A 26,657-nucleotide genomic window follows, 5' to 3' on the forward strand; every position below is an offset into this window, starting at 1 on the left:
AAAAAACTAATGAGCTGTATAAAAAGCCAAACGATAATATTCGTATATCAAATATATCGAACAAATACCTGTGTACAGTTTAAAGAAAAACAAAAAAGAGTGTTTCTCATGAGAAGAGGTATGGTCTCAAAAAAACTTTTAAGAAATTCATTATTAGATAGATGAAAATCTCGAAGTTCGTTGTGTTATACAGTCCCTCCGCTTTGCATATGACTACTCGCTGTATACTACTCTCAAATCTGAGAAATTTTTAATCAATGCAACCTGAATACGTTCCAAGCACAATAATTGTTTTTATTTGCTCTTGTTTTGATTGCGATTAAAAATATTTATGAGTACCTTATGATTTGTTTTAGACTTGAAGAGTTTCAATTTTTCTTATATTTTGTTTTGAAAAGGCGAATGTTAACAGTACCTTTCCAAAAAAAATCAAAAAGTATTGTCGTCAAGGAACAAATTGCTCGTCCTCAAGCTTTTCTTTTCATCCAACATTTAAATGCAGTCTGCAATAATTTTTGAACCAAAAATAGTCAAAGAAAAAATTTTCAAATTCACGTTGGTTCATCTGATGATTAAGTTCTGAACTAATTTTTTTTAACACCACCTCACTGACGCTTTACTTCTTTAAATCAATATCCATCCTGAGCTTGAAAGTTTAAGAATACTCACACAGTAAGCTTGCGCAATCATTGAACTGAAAAATAAACAACTTAATTAGGCCCCGCAGAGAATCGAAACTAGGTCGAAAAAACACCGCGGGATGAATGGATCAGACATTTTTGAGAAGAGTTTCGGATCAAACTTCAGAGGCATCTTTTAACTGCTTTATTTTCATTCGGTTTTCCTTTCAACTGCCACGGTAAGTGTAGGAAGGCACAAATTTATTATATTATAGAAAAATAGTTTGAGGACTAGCTAGCTACCTTTCTAAAACTAAAAAAAAAATAAGTTGAACAATTCTACAACAAAATATTGAAATTTTATATTTGGATATATAGCGTGGAAATTCAGCAGAAAGTCAATCAGCAATCGAGTAATTATATTTTCTGTAATTTCACAAAAATCGGCAATAACAATTATAGCCTAAATTATGGCTTAAACGTACAGTTGACAACAATTTCTTTTTTTACCACTGCTCAGCCCAAATTTCTCATCCATAAATTCCTGCGCCATTTTAACGAAACTTGTGAATTGAAGGTCGTATTAGAACTATTTTTGAGTTTTTCAGATTTCGTTTTTAAATTTTGACAATTCATTGACAACAGCATTCAGCCAGCGCCCCCACTGACACGAAAAAAGACTATTTGGTCCTTTTCAAATATTCATCCGACAAATGAATTTTTATGAATTTGTATCAATTTCAAACACAATAACTATTTCGATTTTTTTTTCGGAAATATAGCGCACAAATTAGTGAAAATTAGAAAGTTTGGGACAATCTTAGTTCTACTTTTAACTATTTTTCAGCACTTGTAGATTAATTCAAGCGAATGCTTTTGTTAGTTAGGTTTAAGTTAGATGTTACGTTGCCAATTTTAAAATGAACAATAATTTTATTTCAGAGCTCATTATACATAGAGGCTATAAATTGGCTGTTCGTTGTGGTCCGTAAAATTATCATTACAAATACAGAGGACGTCAGAAGAAACTTTTGCCGTCAATGTGCCTTCTAAAAGCGTCTAAAGCAAAAAACCCTCTGTAATTATCAAAATTATTGACTTAGTTCTCTAACAGATGAGGTAGAGACAGTAAACTCTCAAAAAGATCACAAAATGTTCAAAAAAATTAAAGAAGGAGAAAAAACCATTGTTATTCACTACAACCACCAAATCAAATAAATATTGCTACAATAGAGGGTCGTTGAGACCTTTCATTAATGGGAACATTAGACAAGATGAAGAAAAATGAAACAACAAAAACAACTAACAATAACTAACAAAACAATAACTAACAATAACTAACAAAAACAACTAACAACTAACTAACGGGGCCACAGCTGAATATCTTTTTAATCAACAAAAAAAGAACAAAAAGAGGACAAAATCAAAAATCTATAGAGTTTGTTTAAACCTAATAATTTCCAAGGTCTCAACAATATACTAAGAAAGACAAAACAAAACGGCTTTCAACAACAAAATACTAAAAGAGATGCTTATTAATGTGCGTTTGCACATATTATTCCCACCCCGCTCATTCACATTTTTTATTATGTACCAAACTTTTCAAAAAAACATATATTGTTCAAAGTTTTTTGTGTATAGAGTTTTAAAAAATATTTCAAATGCAAACTACTAAATGAAACAAATAATGCCCTATTGGAGAGCCAAATAAACCTACCTGTAATAAGACTCCGAGACAAGACAAACAAAAACATTAAAAACACTAATTACGGTCATACTAAATACCCGTTTTCAAAAAAAATTCAAGTTATTATCAGATAAATCATAACCTGCATGCACAAATCAACTTGTACTACACTTCAAAGCAGATGAGACCTGTCCGTAATGACACTCGGTAACATATGAACATAAACACAAATAGTAAGGGACAAAGTGCAATGTCAGACCGACCATTAGCTTTCATTTAAAAATACTAGACAGATTCTTATGTAACTACATTGGATTATTGGCGGGGACAAGGAACAAAATAATGCCAACTTGGAGAGTTGATGGGACCTGTCATAGATGAGGCTAGGAAAAATTTTAAACAGCAACTTCATTCATCAAAACCAAGCAATAATTACGACTAAATAGTAGTACCTACTTATTACAAACATCTGATAACAGAGTGAAATTAGTGTCAGATAAAACCAAACGAAAATCTAAATTGCAGTAGATAAGGCGTCAGATAGCAAGTAGCAGAAAAACGTAATTCCCAAACCTTTAGGAAACATTTGGTACTCGTTAATGAGACTATGTAGCAAGTGGACAAAAAGGAAAAAAAGGAAAAAAATTTGAAATACAATCAAAATTTCGAAAACCATTAATTTCAAAGACAATAAAAACATTAGCTCTCAAAGAAAAGTTTAAGAGTTCTCCAATACTGCCATAGGAGGCCATTCAGACCTGACCTTAACCAGTATATGTCATAGGACTACAAAAAGCGACAATTAAATCCTGAAATGCAAAAGTTCAGATAAAATTTTAGATAAACGGCGTGGCGGCCTTATAATCATGTAGTTCAAAAAATATTGATTACAGTCGTTGTAAAAGTTCAACGACTCATCTTCAAAGCCAACGGGAACCGACATCAAGGTTTTAATAAAACGGAAAAAATCTTGTAATGAAAAAACGAAGCATCAGAGCCACCAAACAAGTATTTAAAAAAACAACAAAAAAATTTTTTGTGCCTACAAAGAAAACACAACCTGTGTTTTGCAGCGACTTTGCTAAAATTTGCGATTCTGAGATAAATAGGATCTATAAAAATGGTAAACACGAAAAAATGGTTATTCTTTTTGATCCAAATCTTTTCAGAAAAAATCACAACTGTAATTTTTCAGCCAATGCAATTCACATAGAATTAATTGTTATTTCATAGGAAACCAGTTGTTCATCTCGAAAGTGGAGACTATTTCCGAAGGCTACAAGGTAATAACGCATACATGCAGAACAAAAAATTCCCCAAGTCTACGAATAAAACCATTGTTGCTTTGTTGCTGCCATTAAAACCATAAACTATTGAATGAAAAGATTATTGGTGTTCGAAAAAGTAACCACTACCAAACAATAACCAGTGTAAAAAGAATTATATAGTTTTTCGAAGTTATAGCCGTAGCACCATTACATGCATCATAAAAAAAGCAGTTTAAAGTTTGCTTTATCAAAAAATTGATGGTTCTTGTCGTTAACGGGACTATGTTACGAGTAATCATAAAGAAGAAAAAAGTGGGCACATTTCAAAAAATTACTCAAACTTCTTTCAAAAACATTTTAATCAACATAGAACAAAAAAATGTCGGATAAATCAGCTTAAACAAAAAAAAATTATATGCAGCAAGTTTTTATGTCTCCACTTGGACCTGTCATAATTCATAATACGTTATGGGACTACAAAAAGAGCGAAAATAACAGGCAAAAATTAAAGAGTTAAAATAGATTTCTAATAGTTTATGGACGACTGTTTTGGATCCGTCAGAAAGAATGCACTATTCAGAAAAATTACTATATTTTCCCTTGCAGTTCTGTTCAACGCCAAAGGTACCTGTTATTAACGTAGTAATCTCATAAGAAAACACAAAAAAATTTCAATAGACAAATGTCGAAAAGCAAAGAAAAACATTTGTAAACTCATGGTACCGAAGCCATGAAGCCCATAACCAAAAATTGTAATCTCCAGAAAGATTCAATTTCTTTTTTTGAAAGAAGTTGCAAATTAAGTTTAATTGGACTGAGCAACCATTTGAAAGAACTTAGAAATACGTGGCTAATTTCAAAAGATAACTGAGATCTTCGTAAAGAAGATATTTTCAAAGACATAAAAGCAACTATGTATCGACTGAAACCAAAAAAGGTTCAATTATACATATTAGGGAAGCGGAACGCATTTTTTGTTTTATATACTCAGCCAAGAGATTGCAAAACGATAAACAAATGCGGGCAGAACACAAGAATTCAATTTAGGTTAACAGAAACACTTTGATTGGAAGCCATTGAAACCACGAAGTTTTCTCTGAAATTATAATTTATAATAATTTAGCCTCATGTTCACGTAGATATGAACTGCTAAATAGTAACTATTGTGAGGAAACTAATTTGATTGTTAACAAACATTGAAAAGAAAACAAAAAATTTCCAAATCATAAAACGTTTTCATTGTCAAGAACCACGACGAGTCCCAAACTAGACTTGACATTGCTGTGCGTCTGATAAGAAGAAAAAGTCGACTCAAAAGTAACCAAAACAGGTAATTTAGCCACAAAAGTTTTAATATATAAAGAGTAATTGATGCATTTTGGACTATGATTGTTAAGGTTGGCGAAAAACTATTGAGACTTTTTTTCAGAAGACTTTTAAAAAAGTGGATATTCAAATGGCCCTCATTTGAGTTTATTCTTACAGGTGCCAGCAATTTCCAGCCCTTTCCTATCGGTGAATTAAAAAAAATGGGCTGAACAAACTTATTTTCTTTCCACTTGCGATGAGAATGAGGTCATTAACCCTGGTTTTAGTTTATAAATAAAACAAAAAATGGGCAAAATAAATGAAACCATTGATAACCAATCTGACAATGTTTAGCAAAAAGGTTGACAATAACAGAAAAATTCCAGAAAAGGTGGAGAAAAAAATCCGATAGCTTTCTAATGTTCACAAGAAATTTAAGCTTAGTAACTGCATAGCGAAAACGAATTTTAAAAAAAATGAGTTCAATTTTAAAGCTGAGCGACTTTTTGAATAATGCCAGTTACAACTTTTCATCATGAAAATATCAATCGTTCCAAATTGACTGAACAAATAAACCGTGGAGCATATATTTTCTCCCCCAACAAAGTGGGCCAGAAAAATTAGGTGCACCTGTCACTCCATAGGAACCAATTGTACTTATCAGTAGTTGAACTAAGTTTTACGATTTGTGATCAGTCCCTAGTTTTGAAAGATAATGAACAAGTCGATGAAATTGACTAGATTGGATATGTCTTGTGCGTTTTACAAGTATTCAGCAAAAAATTTTTCAGGAATGAAATTATTCCATCGCAACTCTTTTTGTTTGTCGGTTGATTTATAATGTTCCAAATGTTTTGATCAGCAGTTGCGTTTTTGTTAGTTTATGTATGACGCGAACTTTTAACATCGACATAAATAGTTTGTCATTTCTTATGAAAAATGTTTTTGGTAGCGACGCAAAATTCACAATTGCATAACGGTGTTTTTTGTTAGTTTGCAGATACATATCTATAGCATGTTATGAATGTTATTTTCAACCTATTTGTCAATATTGTTTGATAATGAAAATTTATCTTACCGTGATGTGATATGCTAAACTTTTTTTTCCTAGCGTGATGTAATATGTCAATCTTTTTTTGAAGGGGGTATTTATTTTCGATTAATGGCTCCCTGTGAGAACAAAAAGAGTTACTAATTGATGAGCAGGGACACTAGGTTCAAATATTTCTACAAGGGTTGCCTCCTTAACTTCAATATTAGTAATTTAAAAAGCAATCAAACTGTTTGTCGAGGGTGACGTTAGCAATGGTAAATTAACAGGCTGTTACATAGAGTCACAATTGTAAAAGAAGGTTCACTCTCTTTTCTATTTTTAGTTCCAGTAGAAAATGAAACAAACACTCATGTTAGTACCGGGTTTCCATTTCTAGTACTGATTGCTATGTAATGTTTTAGTACTGACTGCCATGGTCTCTATGAAAAAGTGCTTTAGTTTCTAATGAGGGTTAAAAGTTACTTTAAATGTAAATGTAAAACGAGTATCTATGTAGCTGTTCGTTGTTAGTTTTCAACGAGATCAACAAGAGGAGAACAGTTTGAGTCCAATTCTCATAGCTTTGCATCATTTTAAGACGCCGCAAAACAAAAACGTTTACAAGTTGTTTTATTTGGCTGCGTTTTTTGTAATTGTTTGATAGTTGAGGTTGTTACATAATTTTAGGTTCCCATTACTAGAGTTGGAAACTGTCTTTACTTCTTCCTGAGTTGTTTGTGAAACGAGATATGGGGCAGTTTTTTCAACGGTGCGGGAAATTTCCGTTGAAAAACCTTCGATTGCTGTGTTTGTTTTAGAAAAAATATAAACTTCTTTCCAAAAAAAACAATTTAATTAAATGAGAGCTATCATGCTGAAGAAAGCAGCAGTTTTCAATATTAGATAAATTACAGCTTTTTTTATGGCACTCACAGTTAAGTTCGGAAGACTAGAGCACGCAACACAACAACAACCACTTGTTTAGTTCAGAAAATGATTTTTGTTGTCAAATTGTGAGTTTTAATGTCGATTTGTTGAGTTTCTGTTGAGTTTTTTTAAATCAATATTGCTTTTCATAATATCTTGTAAAGACAAATATTAGTTCTTGTTCATTTGCTGGTTATTGCGCAGGATTGCGGAAACGGTTTCAACAAGGTTCATATTCATAAAAAGACTGCTAAAATTTTAAGGTTACAGAAATTTGAAAACGTTTTTTCTTAAAACTCCAGGTTTCTTATTTGTTACAAATGTCTCTAAAGAATATTTCTCACAGCTTTTGCTCCACTGGAATTTTTTTCTGCTCTCATTTTTTGGTCCAGTAAAAGTTTTTATTGAAAATTTTGGTCGAGCAAAAGCCTAGCTATTGAAGAATTCCGAGTGAAAACTTTTTCATGGCTAACTTGAGTTCAGCATGGTTTTTTTTATATGTGAAGGCTAAACTAAGAACGAAACAATTAATCATCAAGAGTCTTGGTGTTTTCTTTGATCTGTTCAACGGCGTCTTAGCGAGCATAAAATCCCAGGCTATGATATCTTGCTGCTCAAACAATTTCAAAAATTTGGCAAAAAGCATCAAAAATTGGATTCAGTTAACCTTTTCCAAAAATTTACCGCCTTAAAATTTTGAAGTTAAGATTGGATTGAAGTTATATTGGAGCCTTGAATTCGGCATTGACATTCTTGACAAAGATAACATTTCAATTGCTTAAATAGAAATATATCATTTTGCGCAATCAATAACTGATTAAAAAGATTGCAGTTCAATTAAGAACCTTTTCCAGGGAAGCCTAAGGGGTGCATAGTCTTCGGTAACATTTCTATCAATATAAAGTGTAATATTTTTTTTACTTTGTGCAAAAACATCATCTGAAATTGTGTGTTTGTTTTTATTATAGCAGTGAATGCAACATAATAGCTTTTAATACCGCTTTCTGGGTGCAAAATTGCAAGAACAAATTTTTTGAAGATGAGAAGAAATTAATTATTTAATCTGACAAGAAGTGTGACTACATTTACATCTGAAACGTGTGGCTTTGCTCCTCAGTGACATTAAACTGAACTTTCGGAATACAAGTAGGCGCTCAGAGTTCATTAGTTTCATAAACGCTAGTAAGTTGTCATAATACCAATAATAATTCACCTTTATATTTCTATTTTAATACGAACAAAACTGTTCATAATCTCAAAAAAATAGAAATTGGCTCATGACGATACAATAGATCTATCTATTTGCTAATAAATTTCATCACAAAAACGCTGCAGCCCCCCTTCCCCACAATCTAGTTGCAGTTTTAGTCAATTTGGGCACACAAATTTTATGCTCACACAATGGATTTAATGAAATATACAAAAGTGCAGCAATAATTGTTTCAACCTCCCAATTTACTTCGTTTTTTGTTTTTGCTATGTGGAATTGAAAATCCATTTAAAATTGAATCAATCCGTGCATATTTTCTAATAATTACTTGAGGAAAAACCGAGGTTTAAAAATTCATGTTTTTTACTGTTCTTGCCTTTTAAGTTTTAAAAGTGCCTCCTTTCCATGTCTACTTCCTGTGTATGCTCCTATTATAATATATGCGTAGTTGCCGCATATTGTTTAAGCTCTCAAACGTACGTGCCACAATTTACATTGAGTTACTATGTAATGGCTGTAACTGGGGATGCATAATGTCCATGGGGGGGGGGGGGGGAGGAGGAAAGGGTGACGGCAATGAAGTACATCCCAAGTAGTACATGTGAAACCTATTTATGTGTACGAAGCATCTAAAATACACATTTTACTTTAAGGATGGCTCGAAGAACATAAAGTTTGTGATTATGACATGCAAGGTAAGAACATGTCAGAAAAATGACTTAAAAATTTCAAAAGGTTTCTATTTTTTTTAATTCTTTGCAATATATTTATGGTATTCATTATAGTTAAAGTTGTTACTTATGAGTTTGTTGTTAATGAACTTCATTGGTTAATGTTGGTTGCGAAAGTTAAAGCTTGTGGCTAATGAACTTGGTTTTCCGAGCTCATTGCAACATTAGGTGGATTAAGTATAATAATTCAATAGCTATATTGAGACTAGAAGTCAAGAAATTATGAAAATGCATGAAGCCACTTCTGCGAACGAAAAAACTCAACAGGTTTTCATTTATTGACAGTATATTCTTTTTAAAAAAATCAGAGGACTCAAAGAAAATCATTTCTATCATCTGATAACGTGCTTGTCAATTGATGTCTTTTAGCTATAAAGAAAACTGAATAACAAGGCACTTGCGCTCAATTGGTATTTTATGGATAGGTGTTACATTTGGAGACACTGCAAGAAACAATTCAAAGAACTAAATGAACTGCTTCGTCTATCGTGAACCAACTTTTCACTAGCATATCTTTGCTAAGCCAAATTTTCTTTGAGTTTTGATTGAGTTTTTAAAAAATAACGCATTGCAATATTTCACTGCAATATTGCAGCCAATTTTTTTTTCAAAATAAAAGCTATTATCTTTTTTCAAACCTAGAGAACAGGCATTTAGAATGAACGAAAACAAAAGCAACAAATACAAAAAAACAGTAGCTTAAGGATATTTAGGTCTCAAGCATCTGAACACCGAATGCAGTCATCTAGAAAGCAAAACTCCGATCTTAAACACCTCGAGTTTTTTTTTAATTTTCTTGTGCATCAACAATTTTGATTATTCAATTGTTATCAATGAGGTAACCCAGAGTAGATCGCAAGAAAATAGTTCACAAACATTAAATCGAAAATAGAGTAGCGCAAGGATTTGGTTTCAAGTATACAACTTGTAAGTAAAAATGGTAGTTTACGAAAGTTGAGAAACTTTTAAAACAAGTTCTAAATAAAATAAAGCTCCATTAACTGCCCACTAAAATGTCAATCTCTTGAACACTCAGAAATTTGAACTTCATATTGAGAAAAAATATCCTAGCGCTCGGAGCTGGATGGCAGAGTAACCAGCTGAATCAATTCAATGACGTTTTGAGATCATAAAACTTTTTTGAGCAACTTCTTTTTTTGGCTCAAAAAACCTTTTACAACACGTTAAGGAGAACTCAGACGAAACACTAGAAAAGTTAGGATACCAGATCCAAGATCATACAACTTAACGTTCTTTTTAAGGAATTGAAAAGCCTTCATTTGGTTGCAATGCTTAACATTTTTGCCGAATCTTAGACACCATATCTGAAATCATATTGACGTCTTTAGATTCCATATCTAAGATTATAATGGCTTCTTGGATACCATATCCAAGGCCATAAAATGTTCCATCAGTGGAAAAACCATCGAAAACGTGCTGCTCTGCCTAAACTACCAACTTCAGGAAAAATCTTGAAAATCATACCAAAGATGATATATGGCTTCGTAGAAACCATAGCAAGATCATCCAAGAAATTTTGCTTAGACTTGGATGGAACCATATATGGTCTTAGATATGGTATCTAAGAACGGTCATCCCAGGTTATGAACATGGATTGTCCTAGCGTGAATTTCACAATTGGATGTTTAACTTCTAGACTTATCATTGGTCCAGAAAAATTGTCTAAACAGATGTTCACAGAACCAAAAGAGTGAACTTAAAAAATGTCATTGACTAGCTGAACTAATATGTTTTTAATGAATGAAGTCGAACTTCCCAAGTTCCGTGCATAACATAAATAGCCAGAAAGCAAAAGATGGTCAGAAGAAATCGGCATTTATTTGCTCTGCCACCAAACTCCGGGTTGTAGCGTAGCATTTATTTCCCTAGTACTAAAATTTTCAGAATTTTATGCGCACGTTTCCTTGACATCAGGATGGTTCAACTATTTGTAGCCTTCTTCCCAATTTGCTATAATTAAGGTAATGGGGAGTTTTAAGCTCTAGCCCCACCAAAAGGGGTGCTATAATTGGTAATACATTTCTGAGGTTCCAGGAGGAAACTATTTCTAATTAGACCGTTCCAGAGCAAAAAATTCTCTGATCTGACTCAAGTGCGCTCCAATGCGCCCCTGATCAGACTCTTATGCGTTCTGGAGGTTACCCAGAAGTATCATGTTTGCGCTCGACTAAGTCTGATCAGAAGCCGACTCAGCCTTGGACCTCATCCTGGGCAAGACTAAAAAAAATCTAAAATAAAAATTTCTATTGTTGCTCGTGTTATATGCAAGATATGATTGCATTCACAAACTAATTTTAAGCTTTTGCTGCTCCCGTATTTGATAAATGCATTTTTCATCCTGTGTGCTTGTCAAAATATTGGGTTTGAAACCGTTCCAATCACACATTGTTGTACCATATGATCCGCGGGTTGCTGCTGCGTTATGAAGCATTTTCTTTATCCTGCGAAATTAACGGAATCGAATTATAATACCGATCGTGTAAAATATTTCAATGCCAATTTGTGAAAAAAAATATTTTTCCATGGAAATCGGATCTTTCCCATTATAGACTACCATTGTAGCCCCCTCCCATTATGTTAGATCTATATTTACCTTAATTACGTTATAATTACGGGGGGGGGGGGGGGGAGGAGGACCTATAAATAACGTTATAGGTCCACTAAGTGTTTGGGGCTATAACGAGAAATATCCTGGAAATCGATTAAAGCAGTACATGAAGAGGTCGAACTGTTCTCGAGGAGAAAATAAGGATAAAATTAGTCACTGATAAAACTTTTATGACGTACAACAAAATTAGTTATGACGAAAACAAGAACTTAATTTCCACTAGCACAATTTATCTACGCAGCACGAACGCTTATACAGAACTTTTGAACAAAGCAGGCGCATTGGCGGAAGAAAGAGTTCTCTCTAATGTTCATTTTTATAGCCAATAGTTACCAATCCAATCAGAGCTGAACAAAGAAAGTTTATGTATGTTTCAAGTTATTGGAGAACTGCTTAAAAGGTAAGTGGTAGCATACATGTTAACTGAATAACAAACCTGATTTTTAAGAGTGTGAACTTAATAACTATGCTGAAGGTGACTAGGTTACTACAAAACAGCATATTGGAAACAAAATTTTGGAATAAATTTTCAAAGATTGTCATTGCATTATTGTTTCATTTTTCGTAATATGAAAAACTGATGTCTTTCTGATAAGCCTAGTTCGACCAGACAGGCCGTATGCTTCTGGGGAGTTTGTATGAGATATATATGCAACTACAAATAAACTGTCCAATTTCAGTTTCCCCGTTGTTTGATATCTTTTTTATTTTCAATTTCACCCTGAGTTCAAAAATCGCTCGACAAAATTTAACAATAAGACGCTTAAGACGCTTAATCTCGGTTGTGTTGATTAGTGGCTGATGGCGGGTCAGAAGGACTTAGGCATTATGCAACTTATCTAAATTATAAATATTCAATGAAAGAGATCTTAAGTTGGAAAATAAGTGATCTCAGAAAACTGAAGAATCTAGAATCTTCACTTTTGCAACCAAAGGTTAATTTTTTGTAGTTCTTATCACTGTACCACAGCGTAGTTATTTATTTGGTGTACTTCTGAATCACAAAGTAGTAACTATAGAAGAAACATCAACAGCAGTACTCTGATGACAATTGAAAAACATAGCAGGACAAGTCCTGACGTACAATTCAAAGAATTTTCATTGACTAAACAGAAAACTAGACCTAGAACAGACTATGAATGGATTGGAAAACCATTTAGAAAAAAATCCGATCCAAAAAATCGAAAAAACAGTAAAAATCAAAGTGAAATTGCCGCATGTGAACAAAAAACCACTACCGATAAAGCGAATTTTTGTTCGAACACCATTTTCTCACTCTACTTTAAAATTTGAGCAAAAAAATTTCACGCCGCAAAACCACTCACTTTTTCGCTCCATTTCCTGTTTCGGCGTAACCAAAATCACTACTCCAATTTGACTTCAAAAATCATGAAAATGTGTGAACAGATCTTAAAAAAAAAGACAGCGCCCCAATACAATTCAAATTCTTGGAATTGTAAAAAAAACTGTAAGTTAAAGACTACATTCATTGATTTCTAGCTCGAAAATTCTAAGGAATTTTAGTTCTAGAAGATATAATAAAAGTACAGCAAAGGAAACAACGCATAACCCAAAATTAGAGATCCGGGCCCAATTGATGATGGCTTCTTAAATATTACATCTTATACTGGTTCTCACCCGGGTCGAGGGGTCAGCATTTGTGAGCGGATATTTTTGTAAGAAATCCGCTGAATGTGTACAAATTATGTAAAATTTGTGCTGATTGCCCTGAAAATGAAAAATAGGCGCTGAATCCGCTGAAATAAAATAATTCCGCACATTTCAGCACATTTACATAAATCAGGATTTGATTCAACTCCTTTCTTACATATTTTCAGCATTTGTGAAAGTTTCAAATTCAGCGGATTCAGCACCTTTCTTACAAATTTTCAGCACTTGTGAAAATTACACATTCAACGGGTTTAGCTACTTTCTTACATAAATTCAACACTTCTCTTGCAAAACTTCAGTAGCTTCTGAGCACTTTTCTTACATATTTTCAGCACTTGCAAAAATTTCAAATTCTGCGGATTCAGCGCCTTTCTTACATACATGTTCATGCCATTTTATTGCTCACTATTGCTTTTAACGTAGTCAGCATGTACGGTCCTTCATTTTTGACATTTCTGCAGAACCATTAATCAATCAAAAATCTGCGTTGGTTTTTCAATTATAATTCACATTTTTCAAAACAGAACTGAAAAACGTCAAATGTTCATCTTATCTAACGGAAGGAAGACAATTATACTTAAGCTTCCTAGTTTCAATCAATCTGTAGGATGGGTGCTGAAATTGTGTAACATAAGTGCTGAAATTACTGAAAATTATGTAAGAAGTGCGCTGACAGCCGCTGAAAAATATTGCCAGCGGATCAATCTTGCATATTTATCTGCTTAATGTGCTGAAAAAAGCTGAAATTATGAAAGAAAGAAAATTCAGCAGATTAATCGGATTATTTTGAAAGATTTATCCCCTGAAAAAAAATCCAGCGGTTGTCAGTGCATTTTTGTTCATAAATTTTGACCAACTCCTTGACCCGAGCATCGTCTATTAACTTAGCTGAAACTAGAGTTCAACTTAATATAGAGTTTTAAAGGTAAAGAGACCTTGCAATTAAAAAACAGGCACGCAAGCATTAGTAGTTCCGAAAACAAGAGCATGTTGTTGCAATTTGGACGTAATCAATGCCAATATACGTAAAAATAAACTAATACACAAAGCCATTTAAAAATGATCTTACTATCTTACTATGAAATTGTAAACAGATCAAAGTGTAAGAAGTCTCGACCTAGTACCCATACAATTGAAACATACCATCCTAGCTTCGACATTTATCAATTTTGTTTTCATCAAGAAAACTTAGAGTTGTTTTGGGGGTAGTAATCGACCTACGGGATGCAAAAAAAAACAAAAGTTCACGTCGGATTACAAGTTTTCCCGAGAAGTGTCACTCAGTCACTGAGCTGTTCTGTTGTATGAACTATCCAAGTTCAACCAAACTCGATTTTTTGTATCTTTGTCTTTTCGCCGTTGTCGTGAACATATTATTGGTGTAACTATTTTGAAAACCAAGAAAAAAATTGTCCACTTTTGAAGGGAATGAAAATTGAGATTCTATTTCGCACATACGGATTGCCATATTGCAATTGATTAACAAATCTTTTTCCTGGCGTAAAATATATTCCCATATCGGTTGACTTCACATTTTTTATCCTCAGAAAACTACGCAAAAATTTGTAAGTTAAACAAAAATTCTGATTTAAGTAAATTAAAAAAATATGCTTCAACAAAAAAAAAATAAAACAATAGAAACCATTTTATTTGGTAAACAGGTGAATTTAATAGGTCGTAAAATCACCCGCAGTCAATTTTTTTTTATTTTGCTTTGATCGAACTAAGAGATATGTTTTATATCTGAGAAAAATGCTTCATTTTAACGTAAATGTAGAACTTTTTGTAGTTGCCAGTTTGCGGGATTCTTCAATTTTAAAGAGACTGTTTAAAGGTTTTGCTTAACGATATTTGCTGCGTCTAACAGGAAAATTTTAATTTGTTTTCAAAAATTGATCTGTTATGCAATTGTTGTTACTTAAGAAAAGAGTAGTTTCCAAAATTAGTTTTTTGTCACATGTTCACCATTCTTTTTTAATTAAGCTAAATTATGTAAATTTTATTGAAACTCAGAAGATCTGAAAAGCAACTATCAATGAACTGATTACTTCTAGGACGCCAATTTTGACAGAGTTTTGTATTTACGTTAAAACAATTAGTTTAACAGGTAACCCTAGTGATCGAAGAGTTTATAATCTTGCAAAGGAATGCATACTTTTTGCAAGCATCTTGCAAGAATTGAATCTATCTCGCAAGGTTCTTGAAAGCTTATAAATCCATCTTTTAAGAATCTTAGTTTATTCACTACAGGAATGAGAACGCAGAAAACGGCAATGGTAATGATCAATTAGATGAAATTGTGTCAGAAAATTTTCTCGAGTCCAGCTAAAAAACCGACTTTGGAATTTCTCCGGTATTGTCTTCTCACGCCAAAATACTCAGAAATATTATCCAGAATCTAAAAACTTGCAAGAATCATGCATGATTTTATATCAGGAGTCAAAATTTTTCTATGGGTTTCAGTTTTGTAAATTATTTAATAAACAATAATTTGCCTCATAGGTGTTTTCTAAAACAATACTACCCTGATTTATTTTTTGCCTGGTTTGATATCTTGCAAGAATCGTGGGAATTATTCCCGGTGATCTTGCAAGATCAGTGGGAATAATCACTAGGGCATAATTTCTGTAGAAAATTTCTTCATAAAACTTGGGGCAATGGTACAAACTCAGCATTTAGAAATTACAATTAGTTGAGAACTCAATTCGTAATAATTTTAGATGTAGAATTTTGATTGATTATTTTGTTTAAATTTATTTTTGTCAACACCTGTCAACTGCAAGGCTGTACCTGGTGCCATGGCGTTGATAGCAAATTTTAAATTAGCATAGGGTGTTCAGAAGCCCACTCTTTCCTTACAGTAGTCTTTTTACATCAACGCCTATCTTGTAAGAAAAATTATTGTTAGAAATACGCTTTTCCTTAGGAAATTGTGGGCCATTGTGGTTTCAAGAAGCCTGCTAGATTCATTAAACAGTCTTGTAAGGTCTAATAGGGAACTAATGTTCTGATTAAAGCTCCATATTTCACAGAAAAAGAATAAAGAACATGAAAAAACCTTCTGTCCGATAATTATAGCAGCCTACAACACATGCACCGCCGTTTCATAGGAAACAATAAAAAAGCAACCAGATTCTGCCAAGTTTGTTTTTTTGCGAGGGTGTCTATGACACAGTGGTGCATTTTTTGTAGAACTTAGAAAAATTTAGAAATATAGTTTCTACGATTTTCGAAAAGTTAGCAACCACTCGGTTAGTTGGTCTTCCAATATGCGCGGAAGAAAAAGCTCTCAGAAGAAAAGTAAAATTGTACATTTTTGCTACCAGTGTTGATCTCCATTAAGATGAGTGATGTGTGATACATTTGCGTAGATGCTCTCATTCCAATCGAAGTGGTACTTCAAGACAGGAGCAGACACTTACACAACATCTCACCCTCTCTCAACAATGCACACTCAGTTCGCACTCGTACTCACATTCTTCATCCTCGTTGGATTCCTGGGAAACTTTGCCACTATCGTCCTTCATCACAGGTATGATATACACTTATATACAAAAATCAATAGCATCGTCAAACACACCCACCCCCCCCCCCCCACACACACACACACACACACACACACACACACACACACACACACACTCACACCACAATCCCACCCAACCAGATCTTGATGGCGTCAGCAGAAGTTGAAGTAGTTAAAATTTTGTGTCTAGTATATTCAATAAAGCTAAACTCAGGTATTGGAATTGTGTAAATGGAACCCAAAATTATTTCAGGTCCAGGTCGAATAAGGCACACAACATCCTCATCCAAGGACTGGCCTACTCTGATCTCATGATGATACTGGGCTCTCAAATTCCCACATGCGTCTCTGCATTTTGGGGCAAATGGGCTTTCTTCGGCAGCATCGGTAGGTCAACTGTATTTTATTTACACTAGCAAGTTTATTAGTTTATAATCGGTGCAGCATTGACAGAGATGGCAGCTTGTTGAGATCGACAACTTTCTTTTGCAGAAGGAGTATAGACATCTTTTGTCTACTTTTTCGTTATGTTCTCTTCACGGTGCTTCTTATAAGACCGTTTTTTTGGCAACCTGATCGTTGACGTTTGCTTTTTTCTTGAACATGTATTTAGATCGGTTGATTTGTCTGTTGCAATTGGTTTGTGCTGATGTTTGTATTTCGATGAAGCAAGATATAATAAATTATTTCATATTTTGCAAAATCTTCCTTATTTTCAGGAAAGGGCGAAGATCATTGAAATTAGTTGCTTTAGCTTGTAAAATTACATAAGAATCTTGGGACTGAAGCTTTTGAGATTTGCAGTGTTTAATGACATAGCAAAAATTCTAGCTTGTCATACAAAAAGGACGTCTTTCCAGTTCAGAGTCTTCGTACGAGCTCGTTTAGGGTGCATACCTTTTCACCAACTCACAAAGGGTCCGTTCAAACTTACAAAGAAGAGCATTTTTATATGTTATTTTTCATTAATTTGAATTTGTTTGAAGAAATAAATTTCACAGTCAATCCTTACTCTAGCTAGTTAAAATTTTTCTCCGGAGAAACCACTTGACAGGCCACCGGACATTTTGCTGTCCTCTCTAGAATGATAAAATTTGTTAATTACTCAAAAAAATTATTAATTACTTGACACTGTCTTTATTTGATCAGTCAGAATTTTTTTAATTACTATAATTATCTTATTAAACAGGTTGCATGTCCTCGGCTGGTTTCGGAGCCCTGAGTGGTTTCACTTCCATTCTCATAATGAGCTGCATAGCTTACAACAGGTACAAGTGTGTATTGCACCCCTTTGCTTCCCTCTCCCTCCAGTATGACAAAAGCAGAGTGGCCAACATGCTCATTGCCTCCTTCTCCACATCTGCAGTACTGTCTGCTCTGCCAGTCGCATACAATGGATACTTCGCTGCAGGCAAGTGCTTTAAAAACAAAAATAGCACGTACACTTGGCAAAAATTTATATGCAGACTAAACAAAGTGCGGAAAGATCTGTTCATTCGTTTGAGGTCGCACGATTTTCTCTCGCTTGATAGTAAGAACACGGTTTTTCTGTATTAGGTCCAACTCGTGTGTTCACAAGAGAAAATTACTCCTGTGATAATAATAGCAAATACTGTTAAGACAAAAATTTTGTGCAGTGAAATACAGACGCGCTAGCTATGTCTTAGAATAGCAACGCAGGATAGAGTATAAATTAGCAACGGGAAGAAATACTTTAAGATATTGAATTTTAGACAACAATAATTTCAATCTTCAAAGTACAATCAGCACTATTTATTACAGGTTGAAACCCCCATCAATGTACTAAAAATGGTTGAACTGTACGTTTACAAGGATCGATTGAACAATTTCCTTTGAATTCAAAAAGTCGGGGCCATTGCGAGCCACACTTACTTCCCTTCACGTTGTGTACTGGGAAACCCTGTGTCCCGTTCTCAGCGGGATAGACTACCGTTAACACATCCATACATCCATTCAGATATTTTGTTAGCTCTTTTGATTCGACCAAACAATTATTGTCTCATTTCACCAACTGGACAAATGAATTGCTGTCGGCCTAATGATTAAATCTGTTATAATGTTAGTTCCTTCAACTTAATGATCTTAATCGTGCTACATACAATGCCGTCTACAGAGAGTTAACATAGCCTTTAGCCATAATTTAGGATAAACAGGTTTTGGTTATTTTTATTTTTAAATCGTTGTTGGACAAAAACTGTCATAGCAAATGACGCGTCAGAAAAATATGTAGTTCGCGCCGTTGATATGTATGGTTTGCGTAGACTCTTAGAAATTGGAACTTTTAATCTCTACCAATCGTTTTGATCACTCTGGTTTTTTCCGTGTTAGGACTCAGAAAGCTGCATGTGAAATCTTTGACAGGTAAAATTTGTCCATCTGTTCCAAACCACTTTAGTGGGGGGAGGAACTATATACTCAAATGGATTTTTTTTGTTCAGTCAACTTTGGCCGATCAATATATTCATCGTACAGAACTGTGAGTGGTATCCTCAGAAAGCCCTTCCAGCGTAGAATATGGATCTAATAAATTTTTTTGATGTTCGCACCTTTCAGGGAGTTAAAGAGGTTTAAAGTTTATTGAAAAATAGAAGGATTTCCGTTGTTTTTATTCACGTTTTCCGGAGTTTTTGCCAACATTTTTGTCATTTTTGCTAAAACATGATAAAATTGTTGAAAAAAAGTGTTTTTGGTTTGTTTTCTAAAAGAAAAAGAGCGTTGACGAAAATTTTCATCTAATTTTTGCTACTTATTTTGACAAATAGCAGCCTTATTTCATCGAAAATGAAAAAAATAAGCCACTTTAGTCAATTTTGCTTAAATCTGCTATAACCGAACACCTTAAAATTGCAGACAGAATTTGCTTCAAATCAGGATAGAGCTAATTTATCTCTCCACTCTCATTGAAAGTTTTCTGGGATGAAAAATTGGCCGGTTTTTAGCTAATATATCTCGATAATTATACTAACAGCATCATTTTTCAGATATATGATATTTTTGTCAAATTATCTTTATCCATTAAAATGAGAACCATTTATGTTCTAAATGAAAGAAAAACAATAGCAAGGCCAGTTTTGGTTCGATCGTGGAATTCTAAAATCCAAAAATAACCCGGATTGTATACAGCGGTTGTCTTTTTTTTCCGAAAAAGTTTATCGACTTTTTTTACGTTCATTACAGAACATAACACTTCATATCAAAGCTCACCATTGACATTGCAAGGTGGCTTAATGAACAAATGCCAGTTAATGTTCGAAAGCTTTTTTAGTTGAAATCTTTTTGTCGTTGTGAGTTTTAAACTAATTTCTTTTCAAAATAAACAACGAATTTTGCTTTAATTTTTCTTTTATTGTAGACAACGTGCAGTTTAATTTGAACAAAAACAGAATGCATCTTCAGCTTAAACAAATTTCTATCTATATGGCGGCATTACGCTTTTAAAGAAAAGTTTTCTGGCTTCAAAACTACTAGTTTCACAAAATAAAAAGATTTGCCCATTTTTCAGGACCTTTTTCCTCTTCCTTTATTACATTATGAAAATATTGATAGGGCACTTGTCACTTTTTTGGTGTTTGCATTTTGAACTGATATTCTTTTAAGGAAAAAGTTATGGTTTTAACGGCTGCGACACCGTTTCTAGAAGAATTTAGTGGCAATTATTTCAGTTTTGTCTTTAATTGCCTTTCTTCTTGTAATCGTACGAGACTTTAAGAGGTCTCCCAAGAGCATAAACCTTTGTTATGCAGGAACAGTGGAGTCTACATACTGATTTAGCTGTTAGCTGATGGTGTTCATGACTTTATATCTAACTTTTTCAAGAAATAAATATACTTTTTAACATTTGATATTGGTTTCTTTTGCGTATTTCTTACCTACTCTCATGAATCACACGTGAAATATTATATTTGTTTAGTGAACTAAACAAAGGTGTTTAGAAATTTCAATTTACAGCTGACAGATTTTCATGAACGAATTTGAAAAAAAAATAATTTGAATAAAAGTTTTGCTGTGAATATTTTGCTTTTTTGTATTGTTGTTGCCCGGTATTAATGAATACAAGTCAAGTATCAATTATATGGCGTTAAAAAGAGGCGCATGTGATTAAAGCCTGTTTTTTAAACTGAGTTTCTGGTCTTAAGTGCTTCGACTCTTGCTTTTTGCCAAAAAATTTTTTAAAATTTTGTCTGAGTTTTTGTCTTTTTGTAAACATATAACACATTTTGGTTGAGGACATGTCGCAATGGCTTCAACTGGCGGAATAAAATAACCTAATTGATGATTTGAATAGATAGTTCATGGTTTTGAAGACTTTGAAAACTATTGTTTTCAAAAAAATTTAAAATTTCTTAAATTTGCACGTTTTCGGTTCTTTTTTTTGTGTATGGTGTATGTCGTTACTTACATATTTTCGTTAATTACAAGTCGTATCACAAAAATGGCGTTAAAAAGGCGCAGTGGAACAGATCTAAATTTGTCATCGAAATAATAATGGTTATAACGTCTTTGACACCGATTTTTCTATTTTTCTTTATTTTTGATATTTGTCTGTATTTGACGTTATTTTTTAACGTATGTCAATTTCTGATTAAAGACAGGTCTCAAAAACTTTATTTAAAGAAATAATTCAACCTGTTTAATAATCTTAATTGGTTGCTGATTGTTTGATTGACTTTAAATAATTGTTTTAGTAAAGTATCTTTTAGCTCTGCATCTACTGTTTTCATTCTGTCTATTTGTTACAAAGTCTCACGAATCACAGGTCAAATATCATACTTCGGCGTTTATACCAGACGTAATTGGACAAGTCCATTGTTTTATGGAAATAATTTTTGTTTTAATAGCTTCGACAACGGTTTACCGCAAAAAAAATTAAATAATATTTTTTATTTTGTATGTACGTTTTTTGTCTGTATTTGAAGTTAATTTTTAAACTTATGAAAAAGTCTGATTTGTTGGGAATCTGAGTGTAGTTTATGTGGGGGAATAAACAAACATGCTTAGATATTTCAATTTACAGCTGACAGATTTTCATGACTTTGAATAAAAATAGTTTTGAAAAAAAATTTTGGCTGTGAAATTTTTGCCTTTTTGTATTGTTGTTGGCCAGTTTTAATAAATACAAGTAAAGTATCACTTATATGGCGTTCAAAAGAGACGCATATGAATAAAACCAATATTGCAACTGAAATTTTGGTCTTAAGTGCTTCGATTCCTGCTTTTCGCCAAAAATTTTTTAAAAAATGTCTGTGTTTTAGTGTCTTTTTGTAAACATATAACATATTTTAATTGATGACATGTCGCAATGGCTTCCACTGGAGGAATGAATGAAACAATCTATTTGAAGATTTGAATTCATACTTCATCGTTTTCAAGACTTGGAAAACTCTCGTTAATTATCTATTTTCGTTAATTACCTATTTTTCTTTCTTTTTGATAATTGTCTGTATATGACGTTTTTTTTAACGTATGTCAATTTCTGATTAAAGACAGGTCTCAAGAACTTCATTAAGAAATTACTTGAGACTGTTTGATAATTTTAATTGGTTGCTGTTCGTTTGAATGACTCTAAAAAATTGTTTTATAAAAAGTACTTCTAAACTCTGCATCTTCTGTTTTTATTTTGTCTATTTGTTAGCTGGTCTCATTGATTAAAGGTCACATATCAGATGCTGGTACCAAAACAAAGTGAAATATAACATATCAATTGATTTAAGTAAATTCAAAAAGGTCTAAAGGCTGCGAAACTCGGTTTTGGTAAAAAAAATTTTTTGACTTTTTTTTGTTTTTGTCTGTGTTTGACGTTCATTTTGTGAACGTAAGACATTCTGATCAAAAAAGTCTCAGTGTTTTCATTTAGAGGAGTAAATAAACCTAATCTTTGCATCAATGTATAGCTTATCATTTTCATGACCTTCAAACTAATTGTTTTCGAAATATACAAAATGTTGTCTTTAACTTGGATCTTTTACTTTCTACTTGTTACCTAGTCTCATCAATGAGTGGTCATATATCTTTTTTTATTCATAGGGAATAGGGTATGGTATTAACGGCTTCGACCGCGTTTTCTCGCAAATTTGTTTGAATTTTTTTCTGTACTTGCTATTTTCTTGCAGTCGTATGAAATAACTCTTAATAATGACAGGTCCCAATGTCTTATTTTTTAGAGATATAAAAGATCGTATTACAAAAGCACCTATTGATTTCAGTTCACCTCTAAGTGTTCTCATTACTTTAAAAAAAATGAGCTTTTTTTGTCAACCGTTTTTGTTTTGTTACGGGGCCTCCTTGTCTATTATACAGTCAATCTCTCATGAAGAACATATAACCTAAAAAGATATGTGAGCACTCTTTGATGAGACTAGGTAAGAAGTAGACAGAAGAAGAGCCAAGTTAAAGACAAAATGTTGTATTTTTCGATGACAATGAAAATGTCATGAAAATGATAAGCTATACATTGAAGCAAAGATTAGGTTCCTCTAAATGAAACCATTGTTTTTGTCTACTAATTACCGAGTCTCATTAAGCAGCGATTCCAATTTTTTTCTAGTGGAGAACAATAAACTATTTATTTTGTTTAGTTTAGGTTTTATCTGTTGCTATATAGACTTTGGTATTAAATTTTTTCTACAGATAGACATCGATTTTTGGATTTTATTGAGGGATGTTATTGTTATTTGTTCGTCTTGTCTCGTATTGTTTATTATGGCAAACCTCCTCGGCCTTCTAGAGCGGCATTTTTAGGCCACTGAGTGATTTGAGTTGGACGAAATTTTTTATTCATACACCAGTTATTTTCGAAAAATACATGCATTTTTAAACGTTTCTCATCCTATCCTCATTTGACAGACAATTAGGCCGAAATTTGGATGAGCGGGGTCCAAACATTTTTGCCAACGCACATTACGGGGGCTTCCTTGTCTATTATACAGTCAATCTCTCATGAAGAAAATTTAACCTAAAATCTTTGATATCTGTCATAATCAAAACCATGTTTCCAGAATGCATTTCTCAAAGCAGATGGCAACATGAGAATTACTAATTATGATATTGAAAATTATGTTTTCCAAGACAAATGGTGAGTTGTGTTCATTTAAGAATACATCGAGCAACCATAAACAAATCATTTCGTAAAATTAATTCATTAAGTTTTCCTCGAAAACGAAAGAAAAAAATGTCCGTAGCTCCAGGTTTCTGCTGTTGGTGCTCATTGAAATATGTCATGCATCACAAAATGTGGCTCCTAAAAAACCAACTCAATTACTTTTTTTTTAATTTTTTTGCGACTTTGAAGAAATTGAAGGCCAAGAAATTGAGCACGCAGTGAATCTTTAAAATTATAATTTAAAATTTGCGGAATTATAATCAATTGCTTTGCAAATTTTGTTGCTGAAAAAGCTTTATTTCAGGTTTAGACTTTTGCTGTGTTCTGGGCTACACTGAGCTAACTTGGTTGTCTGTGAGCACCCTGTTTGCAATGTACTTGATAGGGTTCCTGTTGCCTCTCTGCTCCATCTGCTACTTCTACTTCTGCATATTTCGACAGATCAATCGAGCCAATGCTCAGATTGGCAGCTCCAAAAACCACTCCAATAAAGTTAGTGGACCCATTTACCTCCCTCCCTCCCTCCCTCCCTCCCCCTCCCCTCCCCTCCCCCACCCCATACGTTATGCAGCAGCACCCTAATGGAAAACGGTTCATTACATACGCTTGTTGTAATTTACCACTTGTCATTGCGGGTGCAAATAATATGCATCCAGTAATAAACAAAGAGATGCGGTGGAGCACAATAGAACAAGATCCGTAATTCAAATGAAGGCATAAGCCTGGTGAAAATCGGAACTAATACCCAGTGCTGAATAATGGTCAGATCTCAATGTCAATCACTGTCATTTTTGAACTTTTTATAGTTGTATTTAATCATTGTTAATCACAGCGTTTGTTATTTCACAAGCATATACATGGAATGCGTCCATATAATGTCACGTGTCCGTAATAAAAAATGAAGTGTCAGATCGAGCATACTCTAGACTCACGCTTTCTTGTAACCCTTGGAGAAATGCGCTAGAAGAAATTGGTTGGGACTCTGTAGACCATAAACGAATAAATTTGCTTTCGGAGTATTAAATATTTCCGAAAAACGTTGTTACAAATTGGCCATCATAGATTATGCCCACGAGCATTTAGAATTTAAGTGTTTTTCTATATCAAAGATACGCCTCTCTGACGAAAAGGGCGTGCAACATTTACAGAGAAAAACAGAATTGAGAGCTGCCATGACATCTTTGACATGCGTGGCCGTGTTTGTACTCTGCTGGACCCCCTATGCAATCATTCTGTTCATCTGGCATCTGCCCTTTGACCTCACAATCGAGTTCCGTCCCATGACCATATCACTCGCAGCAGTCTTTGCCAAGATGTCTGCAGCCTGCAACCCCTTCATATACGGATCTCTTCATCTGAAAAAGTGAGTCAAATATGAGCATAGCACCTAAGCTGAGAGCAGAACATCATAAAAAGACCCAAACGGTCGAGGTTGGGAAGCAACGTTTGGTTTTGCGTAAGTGGAACTTTTTATTGTGTTGACCTCTCAACTAGGGCATCAAAGAGTGAACCGATAGTTGATAACCCCTGAAGCAAGAGTTCAAAATCAAAATTTGTGTTAAATGAGTCTAAGCAGGTGCTACGGGAGGACTACTGTCTTTAATTTAAATATCAGTGACAAAATACTCCCGATAAAAGAAATAAGTTGTAATTCATGCCTCTTTGTTCATGTGCTAATGGTATGTCGGACAACACATTAATTTTACCTCCATGGAAACCTTCTGTCGCTACATTTGCAAAGCAAGGTTCTATTTGATATTCTAAATGAGGATGCTCCAGCATTATCTTCATTCTGAACGCCCTTGTTCACAGTGTTTTAGACTTTTGGACCTCTCATCACATTGATTAGTTGGCATGTGAACCCTACGGTTCCCATTTCGACTGAGTTTGGGATTGACAATCTTTAAACAAGACTAGATAAGCATCAATGCGATACCTGCCATATAACTCGGTGTCATTCCGTATTAGTAGGTTCACTAACTGCTACTTCAAGAAGGGACGACTATCTTCCAGCAAATGAGAATAGTTTTGATGACTAAGGACAACCAGTTGTGAAATTATTAATTAGATTTGAAGCTTTTGTACGCTAAGTTTGCTGTTGGGGCTTTGCTTGGACTTACTCTTGCTGCGTTGGTGTTCTGTTCATTGATTTACAGGGGTAGATTCAAAACATACATTTCATAAAAGTCTATAGATATTCCTAAATGCTGAAAGTTTTTTTCAGCTAAAATGTTCCAAATAAAAACAGAAAACAATGAATTGCTACGAATCACAAATTCGTGTTACAGCTATGATTCTTCTCACATCTGCTGGAAAAATTAACAATTGGCTTGTGTTAGTGACAAAAGGGAAATGAAAGCTCAAAGAATTACCACAAATATTTTTAGACCGGGAAGTAAAAGTGTAATAGTCTTGTCAAAAATGTCTGATTTTTGATATTTTAGATGGAAGACGTTGCGCGATTCCCTAAGGTCACGCAATTCATCAACGAGGACAAGTTATCGAGATGTCAGTGGAAAGCATGCGACAAAGCAGCTGAGCATTCGTAAGAATCCTATGGAAAACCATCATAAGTTTCATAAGAAGGTATGCAGGAAACACACGGACATATAATTGATAAAAAAGTTAATTGGATTTTGGTGCTCTCATATTCGATAAATCAACCTCTGGAATTTTTATCAATCAATATTTCTCTTTGCAAAAACTTTATTTTTATTCAAGTCAGTTAGCCGAGAGTAAGAGCATTGATGCTAATTAAGCAAAAATCACAAATTTGCCTAATGAAATTTTTGTATTTGGGGTTTTATGGGATTTGAAATGGTCGAGAAAGGGCAAACGGCTAATTGTGCTTCATATATATAAGACTTCTGTCTATAACAAATAGTTTTCATTTGCTTTATGATATGATCATTACGCAGACCCCCAAC

General features: G+C 33.6%; 1 protein-coding gene across 1 annotated transcript; it reads left to right on the plus strand.

Annotated features, from left to right (window-relative positions):
* Positions 1-956: 956 nt before the first annotated feature.
* LOC142335313 (rhodopsin-like) lies at positions 957-26,444 on the plus strand. The gene is made up of 7 exons (XM_075383760.1): positions 957-1,033; positions 16,456-16,616; positions 16,864-16,997; positions 17,800-18,021; positions 24,035-24,222; positions 24,879-25,093; positions 26,175-26,444. The coding sequence occupies exons 2-7, from the start codon at positions 16,456-16,458 to the stop codon at positions 26,341-26,343; spliced, it is 1,089 nt and encodes a 362-aa protein (XP_075239875.1). The 5' UTR covers positions 957-1,033; the 3' UTR covers positions 26,344-26,444.
* The last annotated feature ends 213 nt before the right edge of the window (positions 26,445-26,657 follow it).

This window comes from Convolutriloba macropyga, chromosome 2 (genome assembly GCF_964194025.1).
Source record: "Convolutriloba macropyga chromosome 2, txConMacr16.3, whole genome shotgun sequence".
NCBI classification, from domain to species: Eukaryota; Metazoa; Xenacoelomorpha; order Acoela; family Convolutidae; genus Convolutriloba; species Convolutriloba macropyga.